This window comes from Ursus maritimus, unplaced genomic scaffold (assembly GCF_017311325.1).
Source record: "Ursus maritimus isolate PB19 unplaced genomic scaffold, ASM1731132v1 scaffold_30, whole genome shotgun sequence".
Taxonomy (NCBI): Eukaryota; Metazoa; Chordata; class Mammalia; order Carnivora; family Ursidae; genus Ursus; species Ursus maritimus.
Window position 1 is genome coordinate 4923250 of NW_024425564.1, and position 13746 is coordinate 4936995.

Genomic DNA, 13746 nt, shown 5'->3' on the forward strand with positions numbered 1-13746 from the left:
CTAAGTGCCCAGCTCTAAGAGGGTCCCAGAGGGTGCAGGGGAAAGGGTGTCTGAACTGGGGAAGTGGTAGAGACACACCTGGGGGCAGGGAAGGGAGAAAAATGTGTGCAGGGGCTGGTCTCTCAGGCCACAGGAGCCTTTGGAGACATCTCAGGAGGGGGCAGAGGGGCGTCTGCTGACCTTACTGAGCTGGGGCAGCACCTCCCAGAGCAGGGCATGAAGTGTGGAGAGCTCTCGGCCCAAGTCGATGTAACCCTCAAAGCTACTACTGTTGGTCAGTGTGTCCAGGTTGGAGATCTCATACAGGAACTGCTGCATGGAACCCCACTCCAGCTCCAGAAACTCATTCATGAATCCCAGAAAGTCCTCCTTTGAGGTAAACCTGGCCAAGGCATCCAGAAGGTAGAGGTCACACACACAGAAGGCCTCAGGCCCACCCGTCTCAGGGTCTCTTGGGACTCGGGAGATCCTTCGTGCCCACCCCCAGCCCCACCCTTCCCCTGCCTGAGGCTTCCCTCACTTGGAAAAGTTGGCCAGGTTTTGGATGACCTTGGCGATGAGGGTTAGGGTTCGTGAGGTCTGCTCATCTGGGTACTCCTGCATGAGCCCAAAGAGACTGGGCGACATGATGGCTGGGCAGAGGAAGCGCAAGAAGAGCGAGGCGCTGATCAGCCTGTCAGCGATGTCCTCCCGGCCCCGCTCTGCGCAGCGCAGTCGCCAAGATGCAAACACCTCCTTCAGCTCCCTCGGGAACACGCTGAGGGGAAGGGGCAGGGAGACAGAGAGAGAGAGAAAGAAAGAGAGAGACCGGGACTGAGCCCCAGAGACCCTCAGCTTCCAGGGAACATGCTGAGGGGGGTGGTAGGAGGTGAGGGTGTGGAAACAGAGTCGGGGAGAGACAGGGAGGGAGGGACTGCAGCAGGAAGACGGGAGGCTGCTGGAAGAAGAGGCCTATGGCAGAGGGAACAGACAGATCAGGGAGAGAGAAATGGAGGGGGAGAGAAGGTGAGGGGAGAGAGACATGCGGGAGAGAGACGGAGGGTGTATGAGAGAGACAAGGAGAGGAGTAGAAGAAAAACAGACACCAGGGAGAGACAGAGATGGGAGAGAGATGGAGGGTCACTTGAGGTACAGGGAGCTCGGACCCCCCAACTCTTCTGGATTCCAGGGAAATGGGGATGGAGGTGCCCCTGCGTGATCCCCACTCCCCCCCGTTCCACTTCAGTGTCCCATTGACACCTTAAACTCTAACTCGTGTAGTGTAAAAGAGAGCTCACCATCGCCCCCACACCTCCAACAAGCTCCTCCTCCTGACTTCCCTGGTTCTGTCAATGAGGCCACAGGTCTCAAACACCAGCCTCATGGCCTCTTGAGTCATCCTTGACTCCCCACAGACAAGCTCCCTTCTTCCTAGTCAGTTGACAACTCCAGCTGATCCCTTCCTCCGAGGGGCCTTCACATCGGGGGGGCCCCCTTCTCCCCTCCCTGCCACCATCCTGATCCACATCTTATCCAACAACAATCACCTACAACTAGCCTGCACTTTGCTCTCCCTACCCCAGTCACTCCCTGTACACACCACTTAAGGATTAATCTTCTCAATTGTGATACTTCCTGGCACCAGCACCGCTAATGGCATCCCATGACCTACCAGTGAACTCAATCTCCTTAGCCTGGCAGCTGAGGACTTCCAGATTCTAACTCCAACCCCCCGTTTGGACCTCTTCTTCCAGTCTCCATTATGAGCCACGGGCTCCATTAAACCCAAGCTAACTGCTGGCCCCCGAAAGCTCCTGGGCCGCTCACCTTCAAACATGCGCCCGTCTCACAGCCTTCTCCTACAATGTCTCCTTTGCCCACCACATCCGCCTATCAGAACCCAACCCAGTCTTCAAAGCCCAGCCCCGGGGACACCTCCTCCGTGAAGCCTTCCCTGCTTATCCCAATCAAGGCTCTGCCTTCTCTGACCTTGTTTCCCGGCGGAACCTTCACTTGGCACTTCACACATACAACAACTGTTCTGTGGCTTTCCGGGTATCTACTCTGTCCCTATTCGTTCCGGGTGAGGCCCTCTAAGGGGAGGGCCAGGCCTCATTCCTCTCTGTTTGCTTTACAGCCCCCAGCACACCACTTTGCCCGTAACCAGTACTCGGTCCTTTTTGCAGATGGACAGATGGATGAACAGATGAACACACGACCCCGGCCCCGGCCCCCACCCAGCGTTCCCAGTCTCACCAGTGGGAGTTGACCACCTTGCACAGGGCCAACTCACAGCACATCCGCAGGTTGGCCTGATGCTCTGCCAGGCTGGACGCCGTGCACTTGATGGGGTCCACCTCGCAGTTCTCCTCAGACTCATACAGAGCACGGATGAATTCCCCTGGGGTGGGGGCACAACAGAGGGTGGTCACGCTTGCCAAGGGCAGGGATGGGGGCTGCCTGGGTTGGGGAATCTCGGAATCCCATGTTTGGAGGCTGAAGTCCGGGGACTCTAGGCTTGGAAGCATCAAGCTGAGGAAGGGTGGCTTGGGGTCTGGAGTAGCCAGGTTTAGGGCTGGGATGTGCATCTGGTAGGTTTGGGAAGAAGACCTGAGGGTGGGCCATACCAATGGCGTCCTTGAGGTATTTCTGACCAATCAGTCTCATGTACTCTTCTATGGCTTTAGTGGCGAGCGTGTTCTCGCGGAATATGAGGTGCTCCCGTTCCATGAACCGGTCCACCTCAGACATGGCCATGTCTGAAAGGAAGTCCTGAGGCCCGGGAAAATCCAAGGGTCAGCCTCTGTACAACCCAAGCTCATTCTGAAGACAGAAGTGCCCTATCCTTACTATGCCCCCCCTCCCCAGCAAGTGCCCACTCCCGGGTCACCTATTCCTGAGGGCACAGCACTCACCTTGGCCTTGCCCGTACTCTGCAGAATGTGAACCAGTGCACTGGCCACCTCCTCCTTGCCCTTGACATTCAGGGCGGGCTCCAGTACTGCACACAGCATCCGATAGTGGTTGGTGACATACTCTGCAAACTCCTTATACAGCTCCATGGGCAGGATACTCATCGTCTGGTAACGCGCTTTCAGCCGCACAGCCGGGCAGCCTCCTTTGCCCTTGCCCCCTGAGCCACTCCCCGAGCCCCCGCCTCCTCCTGAGCCCCCCATCCCCCCGGAGCCCCCACTGCCCGTCGGCAGGGTGACGGGGTACCACTGCTCTGTGAAGTGGCGCCCAGCGAGGGTGGCCACGGGCACAGTCACCAGGCCAACATAGCCCGCCTTGTCCTTCTTGCGCTTTTTGTCTGAGTCACGGTACAGATGTAGCCGCAGGGCGCGGACAGCCGGCAGGTTGTTAAACTCGAAGTGCTCGCCCCAGAAGACGGTGTCCCCTGAGGCCGAGCGGGGCTTGGAGGTGGTGCGCGCGTACAGCATGTCGTCCAGGCAGAGCTCGCAGTAGTACCGCTTCTTGGGGGGCAGCTCCCGAGCCTCTATGATCCACAGCTTCAACACGTTGTCCACCCGGCGGCTGTTGTCCTGTGGTGGGGTGGGCGCGGCAGATAAAGGGGAAGGGAGAGAGAGACAGAGACACCAAGAGGGGAGAGGCAGTGAGAAAACAAGACAGGGTTTCTAAGACTGCAATCATAAGGCTGAGAAGATGTGTACCGGGTTGAACAGTGTCCCACCCCTCCAAAATTCATGTCCACTCGGAACCTATGAATGCGGCCTTCGTTGGGAAAGGGTCCTTGCCGATCTACTCATATTAAGATGTATTCATCCTGGATTAGAGCGGGCCCTAAATCCAATGCCTCATTTCTGTATGCAGAGGGAGATTTAGAAATCGGAGGCACACAGAGGCAGAAATCAGACAGATGCAGCCATAAGTCAAGAAGCTATCAAGAGGCAAGGAAGAAAAAATGAGAAAAACAAAAAGAGGCAGGGAAGGATTCTTCCTAGAGCTTCAGAGGGAGCAAGGTTCTGCCAACACCTTCATTTTGGACTTTTGGTCTCCAAAACCGTAGAAGCATCAAGTTCTCTCGTTTTAAGCGACCCAGTTTGTAGTAAGCTGTTCGAACAGCCCTAGACAACTAATACAGAGAGCGGCTCATCCGACAGACAACAGAATCAGCACCAGGAAAAATTTCAGAAGCTTGAAGAATAAACCCAAAATAATAAGGTGGAATTTGAAGGGGAGAGTTGGGGAGTCCTCCAAAGATAATCAGAGATTGCAAAAACAAAAAAAGTGAGTTGCATAAATACGGGATAGATGACGCTATATGCAGAGTTAGTGCGAAAGGGCCTAGGGGATGCAGCGGACCACAAGGTCCTAGTCAAGCTCAGGGGATGCCACCGCATGAAGAGAACACGGTGTTCAGACTTTGCGCAGGTCAGACTGCATCCAGCCTCTTGGGTCTAGTTATGGACAATGAGAAACAAGGGATTCCCCCAGAGGAGGGTTGCCAGGACTGTGAGCTCACTGGAACCTGGGATTCGAGAAGAGCTAATGGAACTGGGAGCATTTCTCCTGAGAAATAGAAGCCTTGGGAAGAACACAGGCTCATAGAATTTCTGAGCCAGAAGGACTTTTGAGATCATCTAATTGCCATATAAACCCCATTCCCACCAGCTTTATGGAGAGAAAACTAAGGTCTACAGGCTTGGCTAACTGACAACCATAAGAGTCTTGCAGAGACGCAGCAAGCAGGGGCTAGATGTCCAGCTAGATGTCAGGGTGCTGGTGGGGCACTGCTTGCCTCCAAGGAAGATGGATCAACGCTCTAAGTCTATGACTTCTATGGTAACAGAACAGGAGGCAGAAAGAATGGTAAAAGAAATGGGGACTCAGAGAAAAGTGGAGGTCACCTCCTGCTCATCCAGGTCCCCTCCTCCCCAAGCCTCCCTTCCCTTTAGCTCACCTTGCCCCCTAGGCCCCCAGCTTCCCCTGTGGCTTGACCTTTGCCTTGCCCATGCTGTCTGTGTCTCCTCTACTCCCGATACCTTGTTGGGTTTTACTGCCCGCTGTAGGTTCTCGATCCATTTGTCCCGTTCGGCCGCGGAACGACAGGCAAAACATTTTGTTCCTGAAGACGTTGTTACCTAGAGAGAGGTGGGGGGTTGAGATGGGGCTCCAGAGGGGAGGTGATTCCTAAACACCTGAGACCCCATCGCCATGTCTTCCTCCCTGGCCTACCCTCCTCTCTCCCAGCCCTGGAGGTTTCTGTTCCCTTACCATCCCCACCTGTGCCACTTTCTCCAGGCCTCTGTGCCCTCACCCTCCATCACGCCTGCCCTCCCCAGTCCACTAGACTCAATACCTCAAAACAGAACTCCTGGCCCAGGATGGAGCTATGCACTGGCTTGATAATGGAATCTTCATCCAAGTTGAGCTCCAAGGCTTCGGCCGCACTGCTAGGGCTCAGCAAGGACTCATGCGAGTGTGACTCCTTGAAGCTCTGCATCAGCCGGGCCCTGGCAAGGAAGGGTCAGAGCACAGGGTCAGGGCCTCACTTTTCTTACACACCCAGGGGCCAGCTCTAGGATAGAGACCTGGGGAAGGAGCCTCCTGAACTCCCTTCCCAAACAGACACAGACAGAAAGAAAGCTGGCCTATCCTTAGGGAAGGACATGAGCAAAGTGAGAGAAGCCAGGACCCTTTAAGTAGCCCCTACCCCCCAATTCACACCTAAGGGGTTGTGAGGACTGGGGACACCTGGAAATATCTGTAGGGAAAAAAAGAAAAGATAACAGGTGGGCCTGGGCCACTTCTAGGTGGGACTTCTAGCTGAAACCAGAACCTCAATATAAGGGGCAAAAAATGGAAGTCTTTTAAAGAACCAGAAGTACAAAGAAGATGTTTGTTTGGGCCTGGCACAGAGCTAGTACCTAAGAAACATTTAATGATTCAAAGAATGAATGAATCCAAGAAGAGGACAAGTTTTATCAGAATCAGGAGAAAGAGGGAGGGTAAGTCACAAGAAATAGGAGAAAGCTGTGGGCAGAGACGTGAGAAGAGGTGGAAAATGGGGCCTGGGGAAGAGGGGGAGGTAGGGCAGGAGGGAGCAGGTGGAGGCAAAGCCACGTGCAGAAAGACAGAGGATGGGAGAAGATGAGGAGGAGCAGCCGGAAAGAAGGGCGTGGGAACAGAGATGGGGGGACAAGCAGGGACTGCACCAGACAGCAGAAGGTAGGTAAACGGGGCTGAGGGAATGGATGAGGGGCCACACAATACAGAGGGATGGGATAGTGAGCGGCTGGAGATGGCTAGGGGAGGAAGAGTGGAGAGCAGTAGGAAAGCGGGAGGGGGAGCTCGGGTGTGGGAGCCTCCATGAAGCTATTTATAGCAGCCCCGTCATCTTGGGCTCCTTTGCCGTCAGCGCGACGCTCCCCCGGCCCCCCCGCCCCCGCGGCCAGGAATACCATGCCCTCACCCCCCCGCCAGGCCCAAATCCAGCTCTGGTGACATGGGAGGGGGGCAGGGGAAGGTGTGACTCACCTATCCCAACCTCCCTACCTGCCCAATCCTGGGGGCGGCCAGACATGGGGGAAAAGGAAGGATAGGGTTCTCCCTGGTGAGTGATTGGGTGAGGGGAAACCCAAAGACGGACCCCAAGAAGCAGACAACAGAAGCAAATATCAGATCTCCTGCAACCCCAGCCTCAGAGACAGTACCCCCTGAAATTCTCTGAGGGCTTCTTCCTGATACTTCAGTCCGTGATTAACCCTAGAGCTTCCCCTCCCCGTTCTGTCCACCTGTATACTTGTGCCAGCCTCCCCTTCCCTCCTCCGTTATTATCTGCCAGCCCCAGCCCCACTCCACCCTGCTGCCATCCCCTCACACCCTTCTCCCTAGGTCACACTGCTCCCTCTCCTACCAAACCACTACCCCCTTCCCTGGATTCCTTCAATGTTCCTTCCAGGCTCCACTCTTCCTTCTCTGTCCTGTACAGCTCCTTCAGTCCTGGGCTGGAGCCTATCCTTCTGTTGGCCAGAAGAGTCCCTCCTTGGCCTCACCTTCATTCCCCTTCCTGCCTCTCTGCTTGTCCTCTCCCTGCACCCTGCCCCTCTCCTGCTGCTGCCTCTTCTCCATTCTGTGCCCTGGCCCAAAACATCCCTCAGTCAATCCAGGGCCTTCATTCTCTGCACCCAAAAAACCCCCTCTCCTCCAATCTCACCCAAGAACCCCCTATATTGCATCCAACTCATCCCACCCACTCTAGCCCCTGTACCTGTCATGGTCAGCACTTCGGAAGCGAGGCAGGATCTGGCGAAAGCTGCTGGTCCGGTCAAGTTTGGGTTGTGACTTCGTGCGTTTGATGGAGCTTTTTAACCTCCGGCTCAGGAAGCCTTGCTGAGGTGGGGGGGAAATGGGGATATGGGTGGGTTGGGGCAGGGTCAGTTCTACCTACTCACGCCTCAGCTGGTAAAGAGTCCCTGGATGAAAGTGGGATGGGGGAAAAGGGAAGTCTCTAGAGGTGAGGAAATGGAGATAGGAGCCCTGCTACCAATTTGTCTTCCTTTGCTCCCAACGGGTGCAAGCACGCACGGATGCGCGCCGCGCGCGCGCGCGCGCGCGCGCACACACACACACACACACACACACACACACACACACCAGCTTGGAAAAGGTGGGAGGGCTAGTCTGAGAAGCAGGGGGACAGAGCCAAGGAGGGGGAAACCAAAGAGGTGGGGAGAGGCAAGCGGACGCACTCTCTCACTCTCTCTCCCTCCTGCCCCCTTTCTCGGAATGCTGGAGCTCCAGCTGGGGCTGGAGGGGAGGGGGCCCAGCTGAGCCACATCTGGCGGGCGCCTTCACTCACCGAGGGCCGGAAGGGCGCAGCGGGGGCGGCCTCCATGCTGTACTGCTTCCCCCCTGGGACGCTCTTCCTCCTCGAGCGACCCAAGTGGTATTCTGGAAAGGGGAAAAGAGCCAGAAAGGAGGTTGGGAGGGGTCCCTGTTAGCCCAGGTGTCCACTTCTGACCCCAGCCCGCTCGCCCACCTCCCTCTGCCCCTCAGCTCCAGCCTCACCTACCCCCCGGAAAGCAGCAGCTGAGAGGCTGGCGGCGGGAAGGAGGGGGTAAAGAACCCGAGCCGGAGCCCCCAGAGGGGGATGGGGTGGGAGGCCTTAGGCCCATGACTGGGACTGGCAGTCAGCAGAAGGGCATGGCTGAGAGGGTCAGTAAAACCCCAGTGATAAAAGGACACCAAAGATCCACGGAAGCTAGGTCCTTGGTGCCCACCCCCCCAGGAAGGGGCTAGCTGGGGGGGGAGGTTGGGTTAAAGGTCATTGCCCATAGGAAGGCTTTCCTCTCCCCTCAGCTGGGCACATCTTTCACCTGCTCCCCTCTCCTGGAACCCCTGTCTGTCTGAAGAGCCAGGGCTGCCTCCCATGACCCCCTCCCTGGTCTGGAGGGGGAAGTCTTAGAAGAGACCTGTGAGGAGTGGCAGGGGAAGAAGTCTGGGGACAGAAAATCCAAGGAAGGGGCAGATGGGGGGGGAGGGGAGAAGGGGCCAGTTCCACGTGCACTGCAGAGGCAGGGGCTCAGAAGGGAAGGAGGAGGGAGAAAAAAAGAGGATAATGCAGGGGAGTGGGCAGGGAGCGGGGAGGATGAGCAGTGGAGGTTCAGGGGACTCCCAAGTGAGGGTAGGGAGAAGAGGAGGAGGGGAAGAGAATGCGGATGAAGCTTGGACTGCCAAGAGTCTAGAGGGATGGCAGCTCAAGGAGGGAAGCTGAGGCTCTGCTGCCAGGGAATTTAGAGGGACCAAGGGGCTAGAGGAGAATGAAAGTGGGGGGATGCCAAGCTCCGGCTCCAGCTCCAGAATGGCTGCCCAGGCCTGGGCTCCCCCCTCAGCCCCACAGTCACCACTGCAGCCAATGGGGGGGCAGGTGCTGCATCAGGGGCGGGGCTATCATCTCCACGGCAACAAGAAGCTACAGGCTGGGAAAGGGGTGGACCGGAAGAGCTGCCTGTTAACTCTCTAGGTTCCAGAACAAGGGAAGACCACTGCTACATTTTCACTGTCTGCTTCCAGAATTGCAAATCACCAGCAACCTGCCCTAGAATCAGTCTCCAGCTTCCCTTTGCCTCTAAAACCCAGGTGTTAGAAGGTCTGCCCACAAAAATATGGGCCCCATGACACAGGAACCCTTGCCAGACCCTTGGGAACAGTGTGTAGAGCACAGAAACGTACACTGAACTGTGGCGGTATGTGTATATAACCACAAAAAAATAGGGATCTAGGTGCTTATGAGACATAGAGACAACTGTGAGCCCGGCAGGGGGGGGTGCCACATATCCACATTCTGAGACCCTGAGGCCCACATACCCCACGGGATACATGCTTAGACATATGTGAACACTGCAACAAGGGAGTACACATTTCGACCTAGACACCCACATGAGAGCTGCTGGTGTGGACGTGTGGCCCCAGTCCCTTGGACAATCATGTGGGCAGCACATTACAGGAATGGACGTTTAAGCCTAACACACACACACACGCGCACACACACACACACACACGAAGTCGGTTTAACCTCTAAGATACATGCTTAAGTATGCTGTGATCCCAACCACAGCAAGGTATCCTGGTACCCCAAAAACACAAACATCCTTCATGCACATAAGAAGTATGACCACATCCATTCCATCTCAGGACAACCCCTTCTTCTCCCCCAGCTTTTCTCTGACTCCGACGCAGGCATCCATGATTGCTCTCCCAAGGAGATGAAAACGAGGAAAAAAACGAATCAATTACCCTTCTAGGACACATTCAACGATGCATCTAAGGGGTCAGGGTATCTTCTTCTTAGTCTCTGCATTTCTTAGGTATGACTGCCTCACTCCCGGTCCAGAGAACCAAACTCAGCCACTACTTTTATATGCAAAGCTCCTCTAATAAAGGCACAAAGACTAACTTTAAATCCACTAAAATTTGCTTTGGAACTAAAGAATTGTCAGAGAACAAATCTGCTAACTGGTTTACTTGGCTCTTGGATATAACCTTACACGTGTTACCAGGAACTAAAATCCATGAACTCACACGTAAGTCACAGGTACATGGAGGCCACATACACAAATGCTTACAAAGACTTTCACTACCACAAGAAAGAAAAACACGTAGGAAAAAAAGAGTGACAGAAACACAGAACATTCTGTTATGAGTGCTGCACGCACATGCATGTACAGAAAACACGGCACATACCCGTGTACACACACAGAGCGAACCTGGTCAGCGCACACTGTGATCCCAGGTCTCCACGTCCCATTCCTGCACGATGTATACACGCAAGCACACACATAACAGCCACCTACACACACCCGTAACACAGGCATTGTGCACACACCCACACATGTCCACACCCTGTGTACACACACAATTGCACTCTCACACACACACACAGCAAGGGCTTGGACTCCTGCCTCTCCAACCTCTCTAATCTTGCCATCACCCCCAGAATCTCCCCCTGCCCTCCAATCCGCCAAATCCCTAACCTTCCCTTTGGCCTTTCTTCCTTGTCATACCCAGCTGGCAGCTCTTGAGGGGAGCCAAGGAGGGAGGCTGCCAGAGCAGGGTGAGGAACAGAGTTGGACGGAGCAGAGAAATGGGGGGCAAAACTCTGTGCTGGGGACAGGAAGCTCTAATGACAGTCCCTGCAGTGACAGGCCTCACCATGAGCCAGCCTCCATGCCTGAGTGGCCATCCCTCATCCAACTAAGCCTGGTCCTGTACAGCCTACATGAACCAGTGCCCTCTCTCGTCAGCCCCTTTCTCCTCTCAGACAGCTTTCCTAACAGGCTTCTCTGCTCTCCCCACTCCTCCTCCCCAGCTCCCAGACCCCTTCTCCCTCCATCTCCATCCAGTTCCTCATCTTAAGCTCTCTTATCCTCTTTTCTCCTCAATCTGGCTCAAATATCTCCTACATTCCCATTCTCCAGCTATTCCTTTTCTCCTAGCCAAACCTCCCTCATTCTTCTTCACCTCCTTTCTCCCCACTTTTCCACTTTCTCTCCACTCCTTTCCTTTTTACCTTTTCTGTTCCCACTCCCAGACAGACCAGGGGCTCACACCTGCCAGCCCAAAGGTGTTTCACACATAGTAGGATTCCAAGAAGCCCACTCACACACACTCACTCCCTTCCCCCACTTGCACACCACCCACATCCAGACACGCCCTGGACACCCGTGCTGGGATTGACACAGATACCCAGGCCAATGATGGAACACATGCAAAGACACACACCTGCCACCAGGGACAGAGAAAATCTTGCTCATGCTGCCACACATCCCTACACACAGCAGACTGACGGGAGGTGAGCCCCAGCCAGGGACATGCAAGCCCAGGGTCAGAGGTGACATGTACCAGTATGGCCAGTGGCCGGCCCAGCAGCCTCCTAGACAGGAACCGGACAGAGGCGCGATGACAGGACAGGCTTGCACACAGCTGGCTGCACATGTGTGCACGAGGAACTGGGCCCCGGGTACACATGGCATCGACACACGGGGGACAAGAGCATGGACACGCACACATACACGGACACACGGGACACACGTCTCCACCAAGGGGCTCCGAGACCACCCCACACCGGCCTCCCCCGCGTGCTCGCGACCCTGGCCCCCCGGAGGCCGGTCCCCGACCCCCCACCTCCGCTGTCCCCCTCCAGTTACCATAACTCCCCCCACTCGGAAGATGCAGCGAGAACATGCGGAGGGAGCAGCAGCTGCCGCCGCCGCCGCCGCCGCCGCGGCTTCCCCACCCCCCTCCCCGCGCCCACGCACACGCGCGCCCCCGCCCCCACGCGCGCTTTTCGTCCGCCCGGCCCCGCCCTTACCTCGCACCGCCCCCTGGGGGGGGTCGGGGGTGTCCCCGGTGGGGGAGGGGCCCCGCCCCTGCGCGGGGGAGGGGCGGGGTGCGGCGGGAGAGGGGGCGGCGCGGCCCGGCTCGCGCCGCCCGGCGCGTTGGGGGCGGCGGCGGGGCCCGGGACGGCCGGGACGGCCGCGCGGTGACGGCCGCGGGAACGGCTCCCTCCGCCGCCGCTCCCGCCGCTGCCGCCGTTGCCCGGGCCCCGCCGCCGTTGCTAGGCGACCGCTGCTGCCGTGGCCGCCTCTGTCACGAGCCCCGTCGCCCGGAGACAGCGCGAGAGAGACGGGGGAGGGGGGCGAGGGGACCCCCAAAACCAACCGGGCCTCCCACCATCCCCTCCCGAGCAGGACCCCCCACCAAAACCGCGGAGGGAACGAGGGGCCGCGGCTCCACCCAGCAGAGGAGGAGCCCTGGATTCCAATGCCCCTCGAAGGTCCGGCGACCTCTCCTGGGCTCCAGCGTCCACAGCTTCAGCACACACCTTCGCGGACCCAGGCCCCCAAGCCCCTAAAGATCCCTGTGTCCCTGCATATCCTCCATGCCCTTTACACATTCCACGTCCCCCTGAAAACCCCAAACGTTCACCAGCTATCAACTCTTTCACTAGACCCTCCCCCCAACTAGATCTACTCCAGGACCCCCTTCCAGCCCCTATTGAACCCCCAACACAACCACCTCCACACACCATCCCCAACTCCAAACACACACGGGTGCCCCCACCCAAAACCCACAGGAGACCCACACCAGAGACCCCAGACCCTGAGGACTCAGGACAAGGAGAAACATGGAAATTATGTGGGCAAAGGTATCAACCACCTCACATATGATAAACATGCTCGGTGCGCATGTGACCATTCTGGCCTGGACATACAGGTATGCACATGTGCACACACACAAATCTTTCCCAGACATGGACATGACTCACACACACACACACACACAGATGTGACAGACATCACACACATTCTCTTTACACACCACTACCACCACCACCACCACCACCACCACCTGGCTTTGCCTCACAGAAATGTGCTATCCACACACCCCCATGGTTAGAGGCTTCCATGACAATGACACAATCCCTGCCCACCCACCCACCCCAGGGTCCCAGAGCTGGCCCCCAAGGGCAGTGAGACCTGGGCCTATCAGAAGAGGGCTATATATAGGGAGCTAAGGGATGGAGACAGGCTACTGGATCTCTTTGAGGAAGAGAAACTGGGAACCTGGATCCCTGAGGGAAGGGGCTGCTGATGGAAGAAAGGGGTCACTGGGGTTGGGGGGATGCAGGAACTGGATCCCTAGTCCTGGAAGGGGAATGCAGTGGTAGGGAGCAGTGACAAGGGGGTTTCTGGGGGCTGAGGGCGTCTCTCTGCACCTTGGCTGCAGATCTCTGTTCTCTGCCTTCATCTCCCCTCACTGTTCCCATGGAAACCTTTTAAGCGAACTTCTCAGGAAGACAAAAATCTTTTTTTAAATGACTAAAGAGGGGGGTGGAGGGGGGGCAGAGAGAGGGAGGGAGGGGAAGAGACAGATGGAGAGAGGGAGAGAGTTGGAGAGACAGACTGAGCAGATAGCTCTACAGACAGACAGAAAGGAGATGATGGGGGTCTGATGAAGTTCCACCGGGAGCAGAGGGGTGCGACAGAGGAATCAAGAGGGCTGGGGAAAAGAAGAGAAATTGGAGAGGAAAGGGAAAGAGGGTGACAGAATTGCAGAAAATAGAAGCAGTTGAAGAGAAGAGAAAAGGGGGCAAGAAAAGAGGGAGGGAGGGCCCACAGGCCAGAAGGTCTGGAAGAGGAACCAGGAGCGTGGGGGTGGGGCAGAGGTCTGGGGGGAGGGCAGGAACTAGGTCATTCTCTCCACGATCCCAGACCAAGGGCTGGGAGGGGCAGGGGCAGGAAC

The 13746-nt window shown here is 56.6% G+C and overlaps 1 protein-coding gene across 2 annotated transcripts in view; it reads right to left on the reverse strand.

The window, feature by feature from the left end:
• The window catches only part of SYNGAP1 (synaptic Ras GTPase activating protein 1), a 32070-nt gene that overhangs the window by 12327 nt on the left and 5997 nt on the right, over positions 1–13746 (reverse strand). For both annotated transcript variants that reach the window (XM_040644751.1, XM_040644752.1), the window contains exons 4-12: positions 7802–7893; positions 7211–7332; positions 5300–5453; positions 4983–5081; positions 2895–3521; positions 2607–2751; positions 2236–2380; positions 521–757; positions 181–382 (exon numbers count right to left, since the gene is read on the reverse strand). In XM_040644751.1, the coding sequence (XP_040500685.1) occupies positions 181–382; positions 521–757; positions 2236–2380; positions 2607–2751; positions 2895–3521; positions 4983–5081; positions 5300–5453; positions 7211–7332; positions 7802–7893 (1823 nt within the window). The remainder of the gene's footprint in view (positions 1–180; positions 383–520; positions 758–2235; positions 2381–2606; positions 2752–2894; positions 3522–4982; positions 5082–5299; positions 5454–7210; positions 7333–7801; positions 7894–13746) is intronic.